The sequence below is a fragment of the Vulpes lagopus genome, chromosome 12 (assembly GCF_018345385.1).
Source record: "Vulpes lagopus strain Blue_001 chromosome 12, ASM1834538v1, whole genome shotgun sequence".
Lineage (NCBI taxonomy): Eukaryota > Metazoa > Chordata > Mammalia > Carnivora > Canidae > Vulpes > Vulpes lagopus.
In genome coordinates, this window is record NC_054835.1 from 37,300,966 (window position 1) to 37,318,477 (window position 17,512).

Below are 17,512 nucleotides of genomic sequence, written 5' to 3' on the forward strand. Positions count from 1 at the left end.
CTTATTCTCCCTGTAGACTTATTCTCAGGGCCCCCTCTGATTCTCACTTCCCCTCCTAGAAAATCCTTCCTCTTTCCGTGTCCGAGGTCTCTTACCTCTCTGGGCCAATCCCACAAATGGCATCTCTTACATGTTTGTCCTTTTCAAGGCAGCTGCCAGCTTTGCTCAGTCACTAACACGTCCCAGGTGATTCTGAGCAAGAGCTGGGGTAAATCAGAATTCTGTATTAATGAGGGGGTCTGGAGGCTCTCAAATGAGAGGAGTCATCCAAATCTTGGAGAACCAGAAGTCCCTAATGAAGGGGGAGAGAATGTTTAACTAGAAGCCAGTCCTTGTCCTTGATTGGAGTAGGGAAGATGGCTGTTGAACTTTCCTCCCAGACTTGGGGCAGTGCCACAGCTTCCTTAGCACTGGACAGATACCAATCTGGTGGTGAAGATCTGCAGCAACTTTTCTGTGGTGTGGTCCAGGACAATTTCCCACAGTGCCCAGCACAGTGCCATATGCCCGAGGGATGCTCAATCAATATGAAGTGAATTAAAAGGCCCTTGAGGCTCCTGGATGTGAGAGCTGGTCTGGCTAGTGCTGCCCAGTGCTCTCCCTGACTCCCAGAACCCTGCCAGGTGCCAACAACACCCTCCTGGGACAGCAGGAGCAGTGCTGAGTTTCTGAATGATGTAGAAAACAGGCATCTCCTGAGAGAGGTGTAAGATCCTCTAGGGTAAACCAAGGCCTGAGTGGGGCTGAGGTGGGCAGGGGGATGTGTGTGGCCCACATCGTTCCTGGATCAAAGAACCCTACATTGCATCCTTCACCTGCTGGTGATGCCTGAGGCCCCGCCATTAAAAACTCACTTCTTTCCAGAAGGCAGCTTCACTGTCCTTAAGACTATCAGTCCATTTCACATTCATTTTAATGAGGTTTAGGCCTTTGTTTCAAGATTTTATTATTTATTAAAAGAGCTCACATGAGTGGGGGTGGGTGGGTGAAGAGCAGAGGGAGAGAATCTTAAGCAGATGCTGTGCTGAGCACGGAGCCCTACATAGGGCTCATCCTCGACCCTGAGATCATGACTTGAGCCGAAAATCAAGAGTCAGACATTTAACCAACTGAGCCATCAGGTGCCTCAGGTTTGGACCTTTCTTAAGAGCTGATTTAATTAGTACTGAACACAGTACTCCAGTAGAAGAGCAGAGATGCTCAGAAAGGGAGGCCTGGGGTACCTGAGTTGGCTCCAGCTAGCCCTTTCTAACAACCAGCTGGTCACTGCTGCAGACCCACTCCTGATCCAGAGACAGCGAGCTGGGGGTTGTGGTTGTGGGTTACGCCTCCAGCCCCAGTGGGTCCCGCCCTGGTGAGGCATCCCCTGCAATGGCAGCCTCTGTGGGGCTGCTGCCTGGCCCTCCCCAGCCGTGGCTGCCCTGCTGACCGTGCTGTTGACACAGTCTACTGTGGTTCCCCAGGGGCGTACATCTCTTCCCGTCAACCCGATACCTCTGCTAGCTCCAAATTTTGCAATCTATTTTCAGATGTAAAACGAGAGGGGGGCGGTTAATAAGGAAATGGCCTTGGGTACTAACTGGGGTCAAACCATGCTGTCTGAGTGAACCCTTTCCCACCACTGGCTTGAGGCCAGCAGCTCCCCAGTCCCCCGCAATCTGTCTGGAACTGAGCCCAGTGGGGACTCTGCCCCCACTCCCAAGCTACCGCGGTGCTGGGGAGTCCGCCCAGCCCTGAGTCCTCCCGGGAGCAGGGGGGCAGAGCTGAGCGGCCGCCCGGAGCTTGGCGGGAGGAGGGGCCGGGGAGGGGGAGGTGGGGAGATCCGGCTGGAGGGGAGGCTCCAACGTCTCCTTCCTTCCTGGTTCCTGCAGCAGCTGCTGCCACTGCTCGGCTCCGTGAGGAGGGAGCGGGCCACTCGGAGACGGTGACTCAGAGGAAGAGCAGCGCGCGGGCCACGGAGCACTGGCGTCCATGGACCCTGGGGTAAGGGGGCTGCGCGGGCATCGGCTGACATTCCCTGGACAAGCTTCCTCCCACCTGAAGCTGGTGGGTCTGCCCCTCCGGAGACTGCGGGTGGGAATGGAAGTGGAGATGGGGCACCGACCTGGCTCACCTCCACCCCGCACCCTCTACTGACAGAGCGTCCCCCTCCTCCCCCCGGCGGTGAGGGGCCAGGATCCTCCGGGGCCAGGAGAAGGGCACAGGGTACCCAAACACCAGAAGAGTTTGGGAACTTTCAATGGCCAGATGCAAGAGTTTCACCCCCCCCTTCCCTCAGTCAGCCTCTTGCATTCGGTGCCCCTCCATCCTGACTTCCTGGCCGCCACGGCCCCACCGTGTCCTGTCCCTTCCTGGCCTCAGCTCCTCAGGTGCTTGCTGCCTCCATTGGAAGATCTGAGCTGTTTGCCCAGCCTCGGGCCAGCCTCGCCCCTCTGGTCCCCTCCCTGTCTCACACACACGGAGCCTCATGCATTATTGATCTCCCCGTGGAGCCAGGATGGCCGGGGCTGGTGCCAAGGGCGTCTGTGGGCACTGCTGCGGGACCTGTGTGGACCTTGGCATGTTCTTGGCCACCTTTTCTCTTGCACACAGTGCCTCCATGGGCCTGGTGCCCTGCTCTCTCTGGGTAGATGGTGCTTCTCAGGAGCCCCGGGGACTGGGATGGTAGAAGGGAGGCTTTGGTTGGGGGACTGAGGGTCTCAGGCGAGCATCCTAGGGTGGAGGCATGGGGAGTGAGGGAGAGGGGGGCTGTCTCAGGCCTCAGTTTCCCCATGCAGAAATAGAGGATCTTGAGACCATTGGTGGGGAGTTGGGATGAAGGGGTTAGGGGTGCTCTACAGAGGGATTGTAGCAGAGGTGTCTCCAGCCCATGACAGCAGGTTGAAGGGATGTCTGGGGGTCCTGAAGGAGAAGCCTGATTGAGATCTTGTTTGTCCAGTCTTTGAATTCCTCTGTCCTTGTTTAGAGCTGCTTTTTTCACTCCCAGGGAATCCTCCAGAGAAAGCACTGAGTGTTTCCTAGAGCCTGAGATGTGGGCCCGAGGTGGGGCTGGGTGGACTTCTGTGGTTTTCTCTTGGCACCAGCCTGTGGGCTGTGTGCTCGTTCAGCTAGTTCACCTCTGTGAGCAGTGGCCACAGCCGGAGGGTGTGGGCAGAGAGACTGGCCCAGGGTGTGGGGAAGGCACAAACTCGGAGAGGCCTGCCAGATGAGCTCTTAGCTCAGTGCAGTAGGGGTTGGGGTGGGGAAGGTGAGAGCAGGGTCTGTGCTAATGGGGTCTCCCTCTTGCTTCCAGGGTCCTCTCAGGACAAGGTGACATCCTTCTCCTTCCACCTTGTTCTACCTTCTCATCAGGGAGTGGCTGCTCCCTTCTCCATGGACTTCCAAGAGAGGGTCCCTAACTCCTTGGCCGAGAACATTCAGTCTGCGAAGCTGAGCAGTGCCCAGCAGGTCTGGGGGAAGGGACGGGGTGGGAGGCAGGCAGTGGGTGGCTAGAGCTTGGCCCTAAAGTTGGGTGGGGGGCGCTTCCCACATGGTCACCTTCCCAGCAGCTTTCCTGACTCTCTGTCCTGGACTGCAGGCCTCAGAGCTGTGGGAGGTTCTAGAGGACCCTCGGGGAAGGCTGGGAGCAGAGGGTACCATGCCAGAGAGGCAGGAAGGCCACCTGCTCAAGAAAAGGAAGTGGCCTCTGAAGGGCTGGCACAAGGTAGAGTGGGCAGGGCAAGGGGAGGGGCCAGATGCTGGGGCAGGCTAGGCGGGAGGCGGGGGAGGGTGTGGGCAACCTAGGGAGTGCACGTGTGTGTACAGAAAAACAGTCCACGTGTTTGCTTGCTCTCTCCTCATGCCCTTTCCTCTCTGCCTCCTGGGTTCTTGTTCCTTCTGGACAATGTCACAGAGATACTTTGTGCTGGAGGACGGAATCCTTCATTATGCGACCACTCGGCAAGATGTAAGTCAGGGACCCTGCTGGGGGTTGTGGGATGAGTGTGGCCCCAGAATGCTCCCAGTAGGCAGAGGACTTCTGGAATCCACCATGGCAGGGTCTGAATACCAGGTTCTCACACATTGCTGGGTGAGGGGTCTTGGGCACGTTCCTTCTTGGGGCCCTCAACACACTTGTCTCTTAAGATGGAGAGAGTACACTCTCCCGTCTGTAGGGTTGTCATCTTGGTGAGGGCCTTTGGGACGGTGCTTGGCACAAAAATAAGTGCCCAGGAAACGGGAGCTTTATCATCTGTGCCTTCATCCCATTCCCGTGCTGGGAATAGGAGCTGAAGGCCTTTGCGCTCAGGCTGTTGCATAGATGGGGTGTTTGCCTTCTGGGCCTTGGGGGTCCCGGGAGTAGTTTTCCTGGCTCTGTGACTCCCTTGAGGTCAGAATGTGACTTGATGTAGCAGGGTGTTCTGTGTACAGGAGGCCGACCAACAAGTCCCTGCTGATACTGCGACTTGGGCCTCAGGGTGAGTCAGCTGCCCAGCCCTGGAGCCTAGAGTCATCTCTGGAAGATGGTGGCTCTGTGGTCCTGGGGACCTAAAAACAGTCCCATTTACCCCCTGCCAACCCTCCACTCCAGATCACCAAGGGGAAGCTTCATGGCTCCATTGATGTCCGACTCTCTGTCATGTCCATCAACAAAAAGGCCCAGCGCATTGACCTTGACACCGAAGACAACATCTACCACCTCAAGGTGACATTCCTGGGAGCCAAGTGGTGGCTTGGGCACCAGCCTAGCAGAAACACCAAGGCACACAGGAGAGAGGGTCTGTCCTTGAGGTTGAGGACTATACAGTGGCCAATGGCAAACTGCCTTTCTTGGTTGTCATGTAAATGAGGGCTCAGACACCTGGGGAAGCTAGGCTCTGCCTCCTGCAAGGAGCCTTTACACAACCTGGGGACTACAGGGAGACACCCTCCCTGCCTGGGGATCAGAGCCCCGACTTCCTGCCCTGTGAAGCTGTCCTTCCTTTCATGCTTCCCTGCCCATCTCCATCACCTCTGCAGATCAAATCCCAGGACCTGTTCCAGAGATGGGTGGCCCAGCTTCGTGCCCACCGCCTGGCCCAGCGCCTAGACATGCCCCGAGGTTCGCTGCCCGGCACCACTCACCGGAAGGTAAGAAGGGCCCTGTGCAGGGGCAGGACTGCCATGGGGACTCAGGGGTGGTGGCTTCAGGGAACCATGAGCCCTGGGGAGGTGGGCACTGCCCTGCCTTATCCTTGACTCACTGCACAGGTTCCTGGTGCCCAGCTTCCAGCAGCAGGCAGCGCCTCGGCTCTACCTGGGGTTGGACCTCGGGAGAAGGTGTCTTCCTGGCTGAGGGACAGTGATGGGCTTGACCGCTGCTCTCATGGTGAGGGGCCTGTAGCACTGCACCTCTGCAGGCAAGGCCCATGCTCTTGGGTCCAGGTGACATCAGCAGCCACAAGGAGGACTGTTAGCTCCATCCCTGCCTCTGGGAACCTGGCTGATGCAGGAGATAGCCATGGCCTCCAAGTCAACTGGGTCTAGTCGGGCCTGCCCTGGGGAGCGCCAGTCTTAGAGAGGAGGGCAGGGCTTGTACCCTAGGCACATAGACAGGACTCAGGGCCCGGACTTCCGAACAAGAAGATACAGAAAACCAGTACGGGGAGGGGTCCTGAGGAGTAGCGCCAGGGACGGGGCATGCTACAGAAGCTGGTTCCTGGAGTGAGCAGCTATGATGTCGGCCTGGGATGAAGTGCCAGCCAGTGGGTACAGAAGGAGTCAGTCTGTGCGGAGGCAGCAGAATTAAGGTGTGTTGTGGAGACAGTGGGGGTTGGGGGTGCCAGCCCTCAGGAAACCAGTGTGAAGCCAAACCAGGGGTGAGAAGTGGGAACTGCTTTGGGCTCGTGGGCTGAGGAGAGGGATAGAGTGTCAGAGTTTCTATGGCTGCCAGGTAGAGTGTTTGGAGGAGGAAGGGAAGCTGAGGGATAGGTTTTGGGGTACCTGGTCAATGTTGGGAAAGGGACTTCGTAATTTATTTTTCCCCGCAGAGCTCTCTGAGTGTCAGGGGAAGCTCCAGGAACTACACAGACTCCTCCAGAGCCTGGAGTCCCTGCACCGAATCCCCTCGGCCCCTGTAATCCCCACGCACCAGGTGAGAGCCATGGGAGGAGGCAGGGTCTTGTTCAGGGGACTCTTCTGCTTGATGCCCTCATGTCCACCACTGCCCTGGGACAGATCCCCAGTCCCCTTGTATGTGAAGTTCCCTGGAGAGCCATGTACCTGCCTAGTGGATCCACCTCCCATGTCCAGACTGTCTTGGGGTTGTCTGCCTCTTTGGGGTGACCCCTACCTGTGACACATACACATTTCCGGGGTGTCCATCTTCTTCCTCTGGGATGTCAGATGTCTCTGAGGCCCCCTCCATGGCCATCTGTCTCCCTCCTGGCTTTTGTGGTTGCTGCCCATCTCCTCACCCTGACTGAGACTCACCCCCCCCGTCCCCCCACTTGCCAGGCCTCAGTGACAACCGAGAGACCCAGGAAAGGGAAGCGCACCAGCCGCATGTGGTGCACACAGAGCTTTGCCAAGGACGACACCATTGGACGGGTGAGGCGGGGTGTGGACACAAGGTCACTCGGTGGGATGTCCTGAAGAAGGAGGCTGTCACCTCCGACCCCTGCCCTTCACCTACAGGTCGGTCGTCTCCACGGCTCTGTTCCCAACCTGTCCCGCTACCTGGAGTCCCGGGACTCCTCGGGCCCTCGTGGGCTGCCGCCTCCAGACTACGCCCACCTGCAGCGGACTTTCTGGGCCCTGGCCCAGAAGGGTGAGTGCGTGCAGGAGGGGCAGCTGGGAGCAGGCAGGGATGGGGAGAGGAAGAGGAGTCTGATGTGTGCCCTGCCCCACAGTGCACAACTCCCTCAGCAGCGTCTTGGCTGCCCTCACCGCCGAATGGGACCGACTCAAGGACCTGCACCAGGGCTCAGAGCTGTCGCGGACAGGGGTGAGGCTCAGGGACCGGGGAGCTGTGGGAAGAGAGGGCTTGAGTCTGAGAGAGGCGCATAGGCCTGGGAGTGAGAGCAGAGCTGGGCCTGGGGAGAGCGTGGTTAGCAGAGGCAGTGGGTGCAGAGATTGGTGTGGTAGGGTGGGGAGGGTTTTGTCCTCCTGGCCCCTGGCCCCTTACCCTCTCCCTGCAGGTCTCTGAGGCCTCAGGTGGCCCAAGGCGCCTCCACTCCCTCTCCGTGTCCTCAGACACCACTGCCGACTCTTTCAGCTCCCTCAACCCTGAGGAGGTAGGAGCCAGGCTGGACTGTGGGGACCATTTCTCCTGTACCTTCTTCCACAGCAGAAGTGAAGGCCCAGCTGGTCTTCAGCCCCAAAACAATGCCCAGAAATCCTAGCTCCATCCCCTTTCCTATAACATTGGCAGCAGCCTCATTGTGGTCATTCCTGCCCTGCCAGTGTACAGAGTGCTTTTACTGTTAATTTGGGGTCCCCTGAGGCCATGATCCTCAAATTCGTGGTGGAGGAAACAGAGACTCATAGAATCTGACCAATGGGGGCCCAGGCTCCCACAGTTGCAGACTGAGGGGACTAAGAATCAAATTGACATGAGGCAGGCTCGCCAGTCAGAGCAGCAGGACTTGGGATGATCAGAGACAAGGAAGTGCGCTTAGAGCAAGGACAATGATATAAAAGTCTTGCTGTAGGAGTTTCTCACAATTGGAACTTCTTCATGGAGCTAGAAGCTACCACTCACATAGTGGCTACAACATGTGGCAACTCACAGGTTCTTTGAGACTCTTTTTAGCAAGTTCATTGGAAATATAAAAGGACCCATGTAATTAATTCACGTACCAAGAAAAAAAGAGGCCCATATACGTGTGATAAAAATTACTATGTTAGTAATTGTAGAAATGCAAATTTTCATTTTTCTTTTATCAAGGTGACAGATGTTTCTTCAGTGATAATTTGGAATCTTGATGAGCATGCAATAAAATAGATCAGTGACTGCTAGAAGAAAAAAAGAACTAAAAACAGAAACCAAAAAAACTGGGACTTAGGTGTTCTGAGCAGACTTGGGGGCCAGGCTCCACGGGTTTCAGTTTGGCTTTGTCACATGCCGGCTTTGTGAGCCTGAGCCTCAGTGTCCCAATCTGCAAATTGGGAGGGGGGGATCATAATTACACCCACTGCATCGGATGAGGGTCAGGATGGATTGTGTTCCTATACACAGAAGCCTTGGACCCAGGCTCAGAGTCTGTGCCCAGGCAGGAAGAGCAGCTGTAATGGAACCCGTGTTTCTATGCTTCCAGTTCATTCCATCATACCTTCATATTCCCGTCTTCTCCTGCTCAGCAGGCTTTCAGACTCAGGCAGTGAGCCCCAAGGTGCTTCCCTCTCAAGGGAACTGTCAGGCCGGGGAGCCCTGCCTGACACCTGTCCTTCCCACAGCAAGAAGCTTTGTACATGAAGGGGCGGGAGCTGACCCCCCAGCTGTCCCAGAGCAGCATCCTGTCCCTTGCTGATTCCCACACAGAGTTTTTCGATGCCTGTGAGGTTCTCCTCTCGGCCAGCTCTTCTGAGAATGAGGTGAGTTGGGGGGGGGGGAGGGCAGGACGCTGGGAAAATTGGATGGGGTCCAGAGAGACTAGTATTTGTAGATTCCCAAATACTTTCCTAATGCCCTGGCTGCTATCTCTGGTAACATGTCCAGACCCACTGGGTTTATGTGGCCCTGCTCAGAAATCTCTGCTGGTGACCCTTCCTCCAGTTTGGTGTGCTTTATCCACATTGGGTTCTCCGGAGACTGCTGCCTCAGCCCCATCCCAGCCATCCTCCTGCGAGCCCATCAGCCCCCGCACTCCCTTGACCCCTGCCCCTCAGACTCTGGATCTCAGCGATGCTCTGCTGCCCTTTCCTTGTGTACTACCAAGTCCCTGAGCTTTCTCCCCACAGTGGGAGGGCCAGGTGTTCCCCTCCCAAAGTGGCAGTGCACACTCTGTGATGCCGGTCTTGCGGCTCAGACCCTCCCCCACCCCAAATACATGTCTTCCCCCTTCCCATCAAAGGACTAGCTGGGCAGAGTCTTGTCAGGCCCTGGGCATTGCCCAGCTGCCTGGAGAGGCCTGGTCTGCCCGGCCTGTCATCTGTCCTGGCCCAGGGCTCAGAGGAGGAGGAGTCGTGCACGAGTGAAATCACCACCAGTCTGTCTGAGGAAGTGCTGGACCTCAGGGGAGCTGACCACTATCCGAAAGGTGCTGCTGGGTGTGCAGCTGTGGAGGGGCTGAGGAGGGGTAGAAAGGGTATTTGTCTACCACCCAGGGCCCTTGGGAGGCAGTCTCTTGTGGTGACGGGTGGGCTGATAGCTTTGGATGCCAACTCCAGAAGTGATCTCAGGAGAGGAGGAAGGCTAAGCTGTGAGCTACAGAATGTTCCAGGAGTGGCTCCGTGGGTGGGTCTGGCTCAGGCCTGGGGGCTAGCCTCCAGGGCAGTCTTCTGAGAAGTTCACATAGGGCAGAAGCCCCCACCTTGCCACTCTGTAGCAGCGTGGCTTTGGACATGTCATTTTACTTTTTGGAGCCTGTTTCCACACCTGTAAAATGGGCTGAATAATCTCTCTGGTGGCTTCAATTTCTGAGTTTATGTAGGGGAGCGGAAGGTTAGGGCAGGGACTCAGGAGGGGCTTCTGGGGTACAGGGTTCCAGCAGTGGGGACCTCCCTCTCTGAGTGGTTCTTGGTCCAGCTGCCCCCTAAGTCCCCCGTTCAGCTGCCATTGGCTTCCCAGCTGCCCCGGCCTGCACTGAGTCCAGAGGGAGGCTTGGGAGTGACTATCTAGGAGCCCCTCTGTGAGTGGGGGTGGGGCGTGCCTTGGGGCTGGCTCCTGTGCCCCAGGGAGCGAGAGTGACGTGTCGGGTGGGCCCCAGGGGCATGTGTTCCAGGTCGAGCTGCAGGACCCCCACGACGCCGCTGCCTGCCAGCGGCCAGCGGGCCAGGAGCCGACGTGAGCCTATGGAACATCCTGCGGAACAACATCGGCAAGGACCTGTCCAAGGTGTCCATGCCTGTGCAGCTGAACGAGCCGCTCAACACCCTGCAGCGGCTCTGCGAGGAGCTGGAGTACAGCAGCCTCCTGGACCAGGCCAGCCGCACGGCCGACCCCTGCGAGCGCATGGTACCTCGCACCTCCCAGCTGGGCTACTCCTGACTTCAGCCCAGGATCCAGTCCCTGCAGGCGGTGGGGTTGCGCCCCGCCTCCTCTGACCCCACCCCCACTCCAGCACCCAGCGGCACCTCCCTGCCCTTCCCCCCCGCAGGTGTACATCGCAGCCTTCGCCGTCTCTGCCTACTCGTCCACATACCACCGAGCAGGCTGCAAGCCCTTCAACCCCGTCCTGGGGGAGACCTATGAGTGCGAGCGGCCTGACCGGGGCTTCCGCTTCATCAGTGAACAGGTGTGGGCCCCTGAAGAAGAGGGTGGCCTCATGGGGCCCTGGGGCAGGGAAGCACCCAGGCTTCAGAGGGGCCAGGGCTTGGAGAGGAGTGCTGGCTCTGTGCTGGGCACTGTGCCACATGGTGGGGGCAGGGGCGGAGGACTCCCTGCTCTGGAAGCTCCCTGCTGAGGGTGGCCAGGACCCAGAAGCTCACAGGCTGCTATTCAACCTCACCTGGGAAGGCAGGCTCTAGAGGCCGATCTTGAGCTAAGTCTTGAGGGGGGAGGAAGTGAAGTGCAGCCGGGAGTACCATGAGGAAGGTGGGGGTGGAGAATGGGATGCTCCAGGCAGTGTAAAGGGACAGATGGAGCATGTTTAGGAAGAGTAAGAGATGCAGCTGGAAGACAAGACGGGTCCAAACTCTGAGGATCCCTGTAGGTGAAGTGCTTGTTTTCAAATGCTGAAGGCAATGAGGAGTCATTGGAGGGTTTTAGGCAGTGGAGTGACACGCTCCGAGTTGCACTGTATAAAGAACACTCAGGCCGTAGTGTGCGGATGGGTCAGAGAAGGCCACTAGGAGGCCATTGTGGTCACCCCTTTAAGAGCTGCTGAGGACCTGTACTTAGCCTGTGGCAACCGGGTTGCGTGGACATTAGATTCAGGAGCTGTTTTGCATTGATCTTGATGGGACTTGGTGGTCAACAGAATGTTGTTACACATAAGAGAGAGGGGAGATGGTCAATGATAGGGAAAAGTCGGGCTTGGCCTTGAATTTATGGTTTGGGGGATTTGGCAGGTATGTGGCAGAGCCAATGAGCAAGATGGAAAGGACATGAGGAAGGTAACAGAATTAGGGAGGCTCCTTGTCTGTGTGGGCTTGACTTCCAGGAGGAGATGTCCAGTAGGCCCTGGGCCACATGAGCTTGGAGCTCCTCAGGGAGCTGGCAGCCCCAGAGTCACCAGCTTAGAGGATGGGTGACATCATGGGTGGCTCCAGGGACAGGGTGTGGAGGGGAGGGGGCAGGGAAGGCAGAGGAGCTCTGAGGCCAAGGGAGTGGGCAGATGGTCCACAGGACTTTAAGGAGGTGTCATTGGTTTACTGACTGAGGGAGGCTTCAGAGAAAGCCTGGGGGCCAAGGCTGGGTTACAGTGGGTGTGTACTAAGAAGTAAAATAGAGAAGAATGCTACTTAAAAAAAAAATTAAGGTAAATGAGGCACCTGGCTCGCTCAGCTGGTAGAGCATGCAACCCTTAATCTCAGGGTTGTGAGTTCAAGCCCCATGTTGGGCAAAGGGATTACTTATAAAAATAAAATTAGGGATACGCGGGGGGCTTAGTCAATTAAGTGTCTGACTCTTGGTTTCGGCTCAGGTTATGATCTCGGGATCGTGAGATTGAGCCCAGTGTGGGGCTCTGTGCTCAGTGGGGAGCCTGCTTGGTATTCTCTCTCTCCCTCTTCCTCCCACCAGCTCATGTGTGAGCTCTCTAAGTAAATAAGTAAATAAATAAATAAAATTAGATTAAATTAAAATAGAGAAAAATTCAGATTATTTCCAAAAGATTTTACCAGGAGGGAAAAAGGATTTCAGCCAGAGGTAGGGATAAAGAGTTGAAGTGTTTTTTTTTCGTTTTGTTTTGTTTTGTTTTGTTTTGGTTTGTTTAGATTTTAAGTGTTGTTAGTTTTGTTTTGTTTTTTAAGATTTTGTTTATTCATTTGAGAGAGAGACGGACAGAGAAGACAAGTAGGGGGAGGGGGGAGGGGAAGAGGGAGAAGCAGATTCCCCCTGAGAGGAGAGCCTGACATTGGACCTGATCCCAGGCCCCCAAGATCATGACTGAGCTGAAGTCAGACGCTTCACCGACTGAGCTACCCAGGCACTCTAGATATTAAATTTTTTTAGTGAAAAGTTCACACAGTCCAATAGTATGGTAGAAAATGACTCCCAACTCACCCTTCTGAGAAGACTGCTGCTGCCACTGTTGGTTCTGTGCATCTGTGATCAAAGGGGTGTGTGTATGGAAAAGAAAGGTTTACTCTTTTTTCAAAAAATATTTCATTTATTTATTTAGAGACACAGAAATAGGGCAGGTGTTGGGAGGAACAGAGGGACAAGCCGACTCCGCGCTGAGTGAGGAGCCGGATGCAGGGCTCCATCTCAGGATCCTGAGACCATGACCTGAGCTGAAACTAAGAGTCGGTCACTTAACCAACTGAACCACCCAGGCACCCCAAGGTTTACTCTTTTTTAAGATGGAAGAACAGGAATTATTTCTACGTATAGAGAAAGAGAAATACAGAGGGAAGGGCTGCAGGACAGAGGGAAGGGAGGAGGGAGGAACCTGCAGGAAGGGGTGAGAGGCAGCAGGAGGAGGAGGGGGCCTGGGCCTGGCAGTGGGTTCAGGGGGCTGGGGTCAGCGTGGGAGCCGTAAGTTGGTAGAAGGAGTTGCCAGCTCTGCTCTCCCTCTGATTGTGGGGGGGTTAATGTGGTTTGAAGGGGACAGATTGGGTGTCAGTCCTCAGAGGAGGATTAGGTGCAGGTGTGGACACAGTGTAGAATTAGAAGTTCCCACTGTGTGCTCTGTGTGTTCTGTGGCCCAGTGGCAGTGTCTAAAGGTCAGGGAACCAGGGACCAGAGGAGGGAACAACAGGGAATGAGGCCATGCAAGGGGTTGTGGCAAGTTGGGGCTGCGGGTTGTCGAGGGTACTGGGTGAGAGGGTGGAGGTGATGGAGCGATCCTAGCCAGGTGGGAAGAAGGTGAAGCTGGGGCGATGGGCCACGACAAAGCAGAGCAGTAGGAAGTCTTGGGAGGAGCCATGGGCCACAGGGAAAGGGGAGGGGGCAAGGCTGCGGGCTGTGGGATACCCGAGTTCAAGTTCCAGATACAGAACCGTTCCAAGGAGGACAAGGCCAGGCTTTTCCAAGGCTGTGTTGTGGAGACTGTGACAGTAGTGAAGGAGAAGATGTTGAGGGAGAAGGTCCTCTGGAGGGCTGGCTTTCAGGCAAGGCACAGGGGAGGACCCACCTGTCACTGCTGGAGGACTTGATAGGCCAGAACACGGGTTCTAGGGCTTTGGGAGGAGTGAATGAGAAGGGGGATCATGAGGCCTCATGAGAAGAGAGAGAACCAGAGAATTTGGGGTGGTGACCAAGGCTAACAGAGACAAGAGCCCTGGAACTAACTAGTCTTCTGGGTTGAAGGGGATCTGGGGATGGGGGTCGGGGACTTTGGGAAGCTGTGGGGTCAGGAGCAGACCCCACGGTCCTCAGGGGCAGATTCAAGAAGCCTCCTCTGCTCACCAAGGTCTCCCACCACCCCCCCATCTCGGCGTGCCATGCGGAGTCAGAGAACTTCATCTTCTGGCAAGGTAAGGAGTGGGGAGCTTGAGGGGGGGCGGGTGTGGGGGTGCAGGGCACGTGGTGAGGGCCGGAACATTGTCTGGTCTAATTTCTCCCTCTCCCTCTCCCAACCCACTTCCAGACATGAAGTGGAAGAACAAGTTCTGGGGCAAATCCTTGGAGATCGTGCCTGTGGGGACGGTCAACGTCAGCCTGCCCAGGTGTGTTCCTAGGTTCCTAGGTGCTCAGCAGCTGGGCTCAGCCCACAGGCCACCCTCCAGGCTGGGGTGGTGAGGTGGGAGGGACAGGATAGAAAGGGCTGGCCAGAAGCCGCTTGAGGTGGGTCAGTGTCTATACATTTTACACCTGTATTTACAGTGTTGTGCATGAAGAAAGGTGAAAAATCTTAGCATAAAAAAAAAAAAAAGAAAAAAAAGAAAAATCTTAGCATAGTAGAGCTGGGAGGGCCCATCGAGGTCATCTGATGCAGTGGCTTTCACACTCTTTTGACCGTGACTCACAGTAAGAAATGCAGTTGAGACTTCACGCCAATGCACAGGCACACCCATACACACACACATCTCCACAGAAACTAAGTGGATCTCAGGACTGAAATACCCTCATTAGCTCATGTCATTTTATAAGTGGGGACCGCAGCCAGAGTGAGAAGGGGGCTTGCCTGGCAGAGGCCGGTCCACAGGCAGGAGGATCCCCGGCTTCCGAGTCAGAAGTCCTGGCCGGGGGTCTTGATTCTATTACTTCATAATTACGTGAGCAACAAAGAGACTTGATGCCTCCCAGCCTCTCGAATCTGCTCTTCTATAAAATAAGAATAATGAGGGCAGCCTGGGTGGCTCAGCGGTTTAGCGCCGCCTTCAGTCCAGGGCATGATCCTGGAGACCCGGGATCGAGTCCCACGTCGGGCTCCCTGCATGGAGCCTGCTTCTCCCTCTGCCTGTGTCTCTGCCTCTCTCTCCCTCTCTCTCTCTGTGTCTCTCATGAATAAATAAATAATCTCAAAAAAAAAAAAAAAAGACTAGTGAGTAGTACCCAGTAGAAGTCGGGAGTAAGGAGGATAATACATGTGACCGGACCTACCCTGGTCCCTGGCACCTAAGGGCAGGGACTCTTGTCTATGTATTTATCCCCATGACTTTGGCTCTCAGAAGCTTTATCAAGTGAGTGGAGACGTGTCGGCTCAAACAGCTGTGACAGCTTCTCTGCTTTATGGATATGTGATCCTTCATGACAGAGGCAGAACTGGGACCCCAGTGTTCTTTCCACAGACCCACATGACCCACTCCCTGGCTCGGGGTGGCACTTGTTCCCTGGGGCCGGTCAGCTGCCCTAAGAGTTCCCTGGGGCCGCTCCATCTCTCTCAGGTTTGGGGACCACTTTGAGTGGAACAAGGTGACATCCTGCATTCACAACATCCTAAGCGGCCAGCGCTGGATCGAGCATTATGGGGAGGTGCTCATCCGGAACACGCAAGACAGCTCCTGCCACTGCAAGATCACCTTCTGCAAGGTGGGCATAGCACCCCAACCCTGCCTGTCTGCCCCCAGTGGCTCACCCCAGGGGAAGGGGCAGGGACATGCCCCTAAGTCCCCTGCCCCCACCCCTACTCTAGGCCAAGTACTGGAGCTCCAACGTCCATGAGGTGCAGGGTGCCGTGTTCAGCCGGAGTGGCCGTGTCCTTCACCGCCTCTCTGGGAAGTGGCATGAAGGGCTCTACCGGGGGACCCTGCCTGGCGGTCAGTGCATCTGGAAACCCAGTAAGTATGGTGGTCAGGGAGGGCCAGGCAGGGCTGAAGGCAGCTACGACACAGTCCACCTGCCCCAGCCCCATGCCTTCCCACCAGACTCAATGCCCCCAGACCATGAGCGAAACTTCGGCTTCACTCAGTTTGCCTTGGAGCTGAACGAGCTGACTGCAGAGCTGAAACGGTCCCTGCCTTCCACGGACACACGGCTCCGGCCAGACCAGAGGTCAGTGGCACATGGGACCCACCCTAAAATCACTGGGCTCCCCCCTACCCCGCATGGGTTTCCACAGAGCTGTACCTGGCCTTCCTCTTGGAGCCGCTCAGGGGGCACAGCTGGGCGGGGGATCGAGGCCTGGGGTCTGAGGGGACCAGTCCACTGACTGCCGTCTGGAAGCTCAGGTACCTGGAGGAGGGGAACATCCAGGCCGCTGAGGCCCAGAAGAGAAGGATCGAGCAGCTTCAGCGGGACAGGCGCAGAGTGATGGAAGAAAACAACATCGTTCACCAGGCTCGCTTCTTCAGGTAACTCTGCCCTCTTCCTGGGTGTCGTCTGCAATCCAGGCTCCTCTCTGCCTCCCCCTGGCACCTTCTTGCTTTGCTTGGGGCCGGCTGTGGAAGGCAGCACCCGGGAATCTTGGCCTTCATTCTGGATGTTCACCCCTCTCCTTCCTCCAGGCGGCAGACAGACAGCAGTGGGAAGGAGTGGTGGGTGACTAACAACACGTACTGGAGGCTGCGGGCCGAGCCAGGCTACGGGAACCTGGATGGGGCCGTGCTCTGGTAGCCCTGGCCTTTGGGGGCAGGAGGCTCACACTCCTTCCTGTCTCTGCCCCCCATGGACACACGGGTGAGGCCAGGCTCCCTCACTCACTGCCCTGGAGACCAAAGGGGCAGCCCTGGCCCTGACTCTGTCCCCTCTGCCGGCCAGAGGGGCTGCATCTCAGCCTGTTGCCCACCTCAGGTTTGGGGTGGGAAGCAGGATCTGTGCTTCCCCAGTCTCGTTTCCCTGGACAACCAGCATGTACGCCCCTTCTTGCTCTGTCATTTCCCCTTCTCACCCCCTTGGGGTACTTCGGGGAGACTCCCGGCTCTCCAGGATCTGTTCCCCATACAGTGCCTTCCTAGGACACAGGGGATCCCTTGATGCTCCCAGGCTTCCTATGCCCAGGGCTGGCCCGAGCTGTGCTGTTGGAGTGAAGGAGTGAAGGAGAAGAGACAGCCGTTTCTTCCATCCCCGTCCCTCCCATGCCCCCCTCCAGCATCTTCTCCCCCATGCCCTGGTCCAGTAGGGCTCTCTTTGCTTGGTCCTTGGCAATCTCTCCTATCCCCCTGGATCCCCTTCTCCCAAACTGCTAAATGCCTGCGGCTTCCAGCTCCTTTGGCCTCGTCTTCAAATGGTTCCCTTCAGTCGCGGCTCAGCAGTTCCCCCCCGAGTGGATGAGGCCTGTCCAAGAGGCAGGGAGCCAACTGAGCGGACAGGGTGCCTGGCCTCAGACCCACTGGGAGTGAGTGTGCACGTGTGAGAGTGCGAGTTTGTGTAGGAGTGTGTGCATGTGTGCGTGTGCCCGCGTACTGCTTGCAGGCGAGCAGGGTTCCCCATGTAGCCCGGACCCCGTGCTGGGCGTCCGCCACAGTTGCTGCTCATTTCCGCACGGTCTGCCTCTGATGAAGGTGAATCGCAGTGACATTCCAAGCTCCAATAAAGACTGTCCCAAACTTTGGCCTGAGACCATTCATTTCAAAGCACATATGCACGGGTCACCTGGGGGGCTCAGTGGGTTAAGCATCTGACTCTTGGTTTCCCCACAGGTCATGATCTCAGAGTCGGGAGATAGAGCCCCACCCTGGGTGTAGAGCCTCTTTAGGATTCTCTCTCCCTCTCCCTCTTCTCCTGTCCCCCCTACCCCCCCCCCCGCCCCGTAAAAGAAAGAAATAAAAATAAAAACACATATGCACAAGCACAGTGGACACCTACAGCTACCCACTCACCTGGGCTAAAAATCCTATGTCCTCT

At 56.5% G+C, this 17,512-nt stretch overlaps 1 protein-coding gene across 2 annotated transcripts; it reads left to right on the forward strand.

Annotated features, from left to right (window-relative positions):
* Positions 1 to 116: 116 nt before the first annotated feature.
* OSBPL7 (oxysterol binding protein like 7) lies at positions 117 to 17,219 on the forward strand. 2 transcript variants are annotated; one of them, XM_041725745.1, is made up of 24 exons: positions 117 to 186; positions 1,872 to 1,983; positions 3,293 to 3,447; positions 3,578 to 3,703; positions 3,893 to 3,946; positions 4,571 to 4,684; positions 4,999 to 5,109; positions 5,230 to 5,347; positions 6,009 to 6,112; positions 6,475 to 6,567; positions 6,655 to 6,787; positions 6,870 to 6,964; positions 7,158 to 7,253; positions 8,416 to 8,553; positions 9,125 to 9,218; positions 9,888 to 10,135; positions 10,278 to 10,415; positions 13,698 to 13,761; positions 13,875 to 13,953; positions 15,115 to 15,259; positions 15,363 to 15,507; positions 15,595 to 15,721; positions 15,898 to 16,020; positions 16,174 to 17,219. In XM_041725745.1, exons 3-24 carry the CDS (start codon positions 3,373 to 3,375, stop codon positions 16,280 to 16,282), a joined length of 2,529 nt encoding a protein of 842 aa, XP_041581679.1. In that variant the 5' UTR covers positions 117 to 186; positions 1,872 to 1,983; positions 3,293 to 3,372; the 3' UTR covers positions 16,283 to 17,219. The 2 variants fall into 2 exon arrangements, with proteins under 2 accessions (XP_041581679.1, XP_041581680.1); XM_041725746.1 differs by lacking the exons at positions 117 to 186; positions 1,872 to 1,983; positions 3,293 to 3,447; positions 3,578 to 3,703; positions 3,893 to 3,946 and adding an exon at positions 3,985 to 4,457.
* Positions 17,220 to 17,512: the final 293 nt, after the last annotated feature.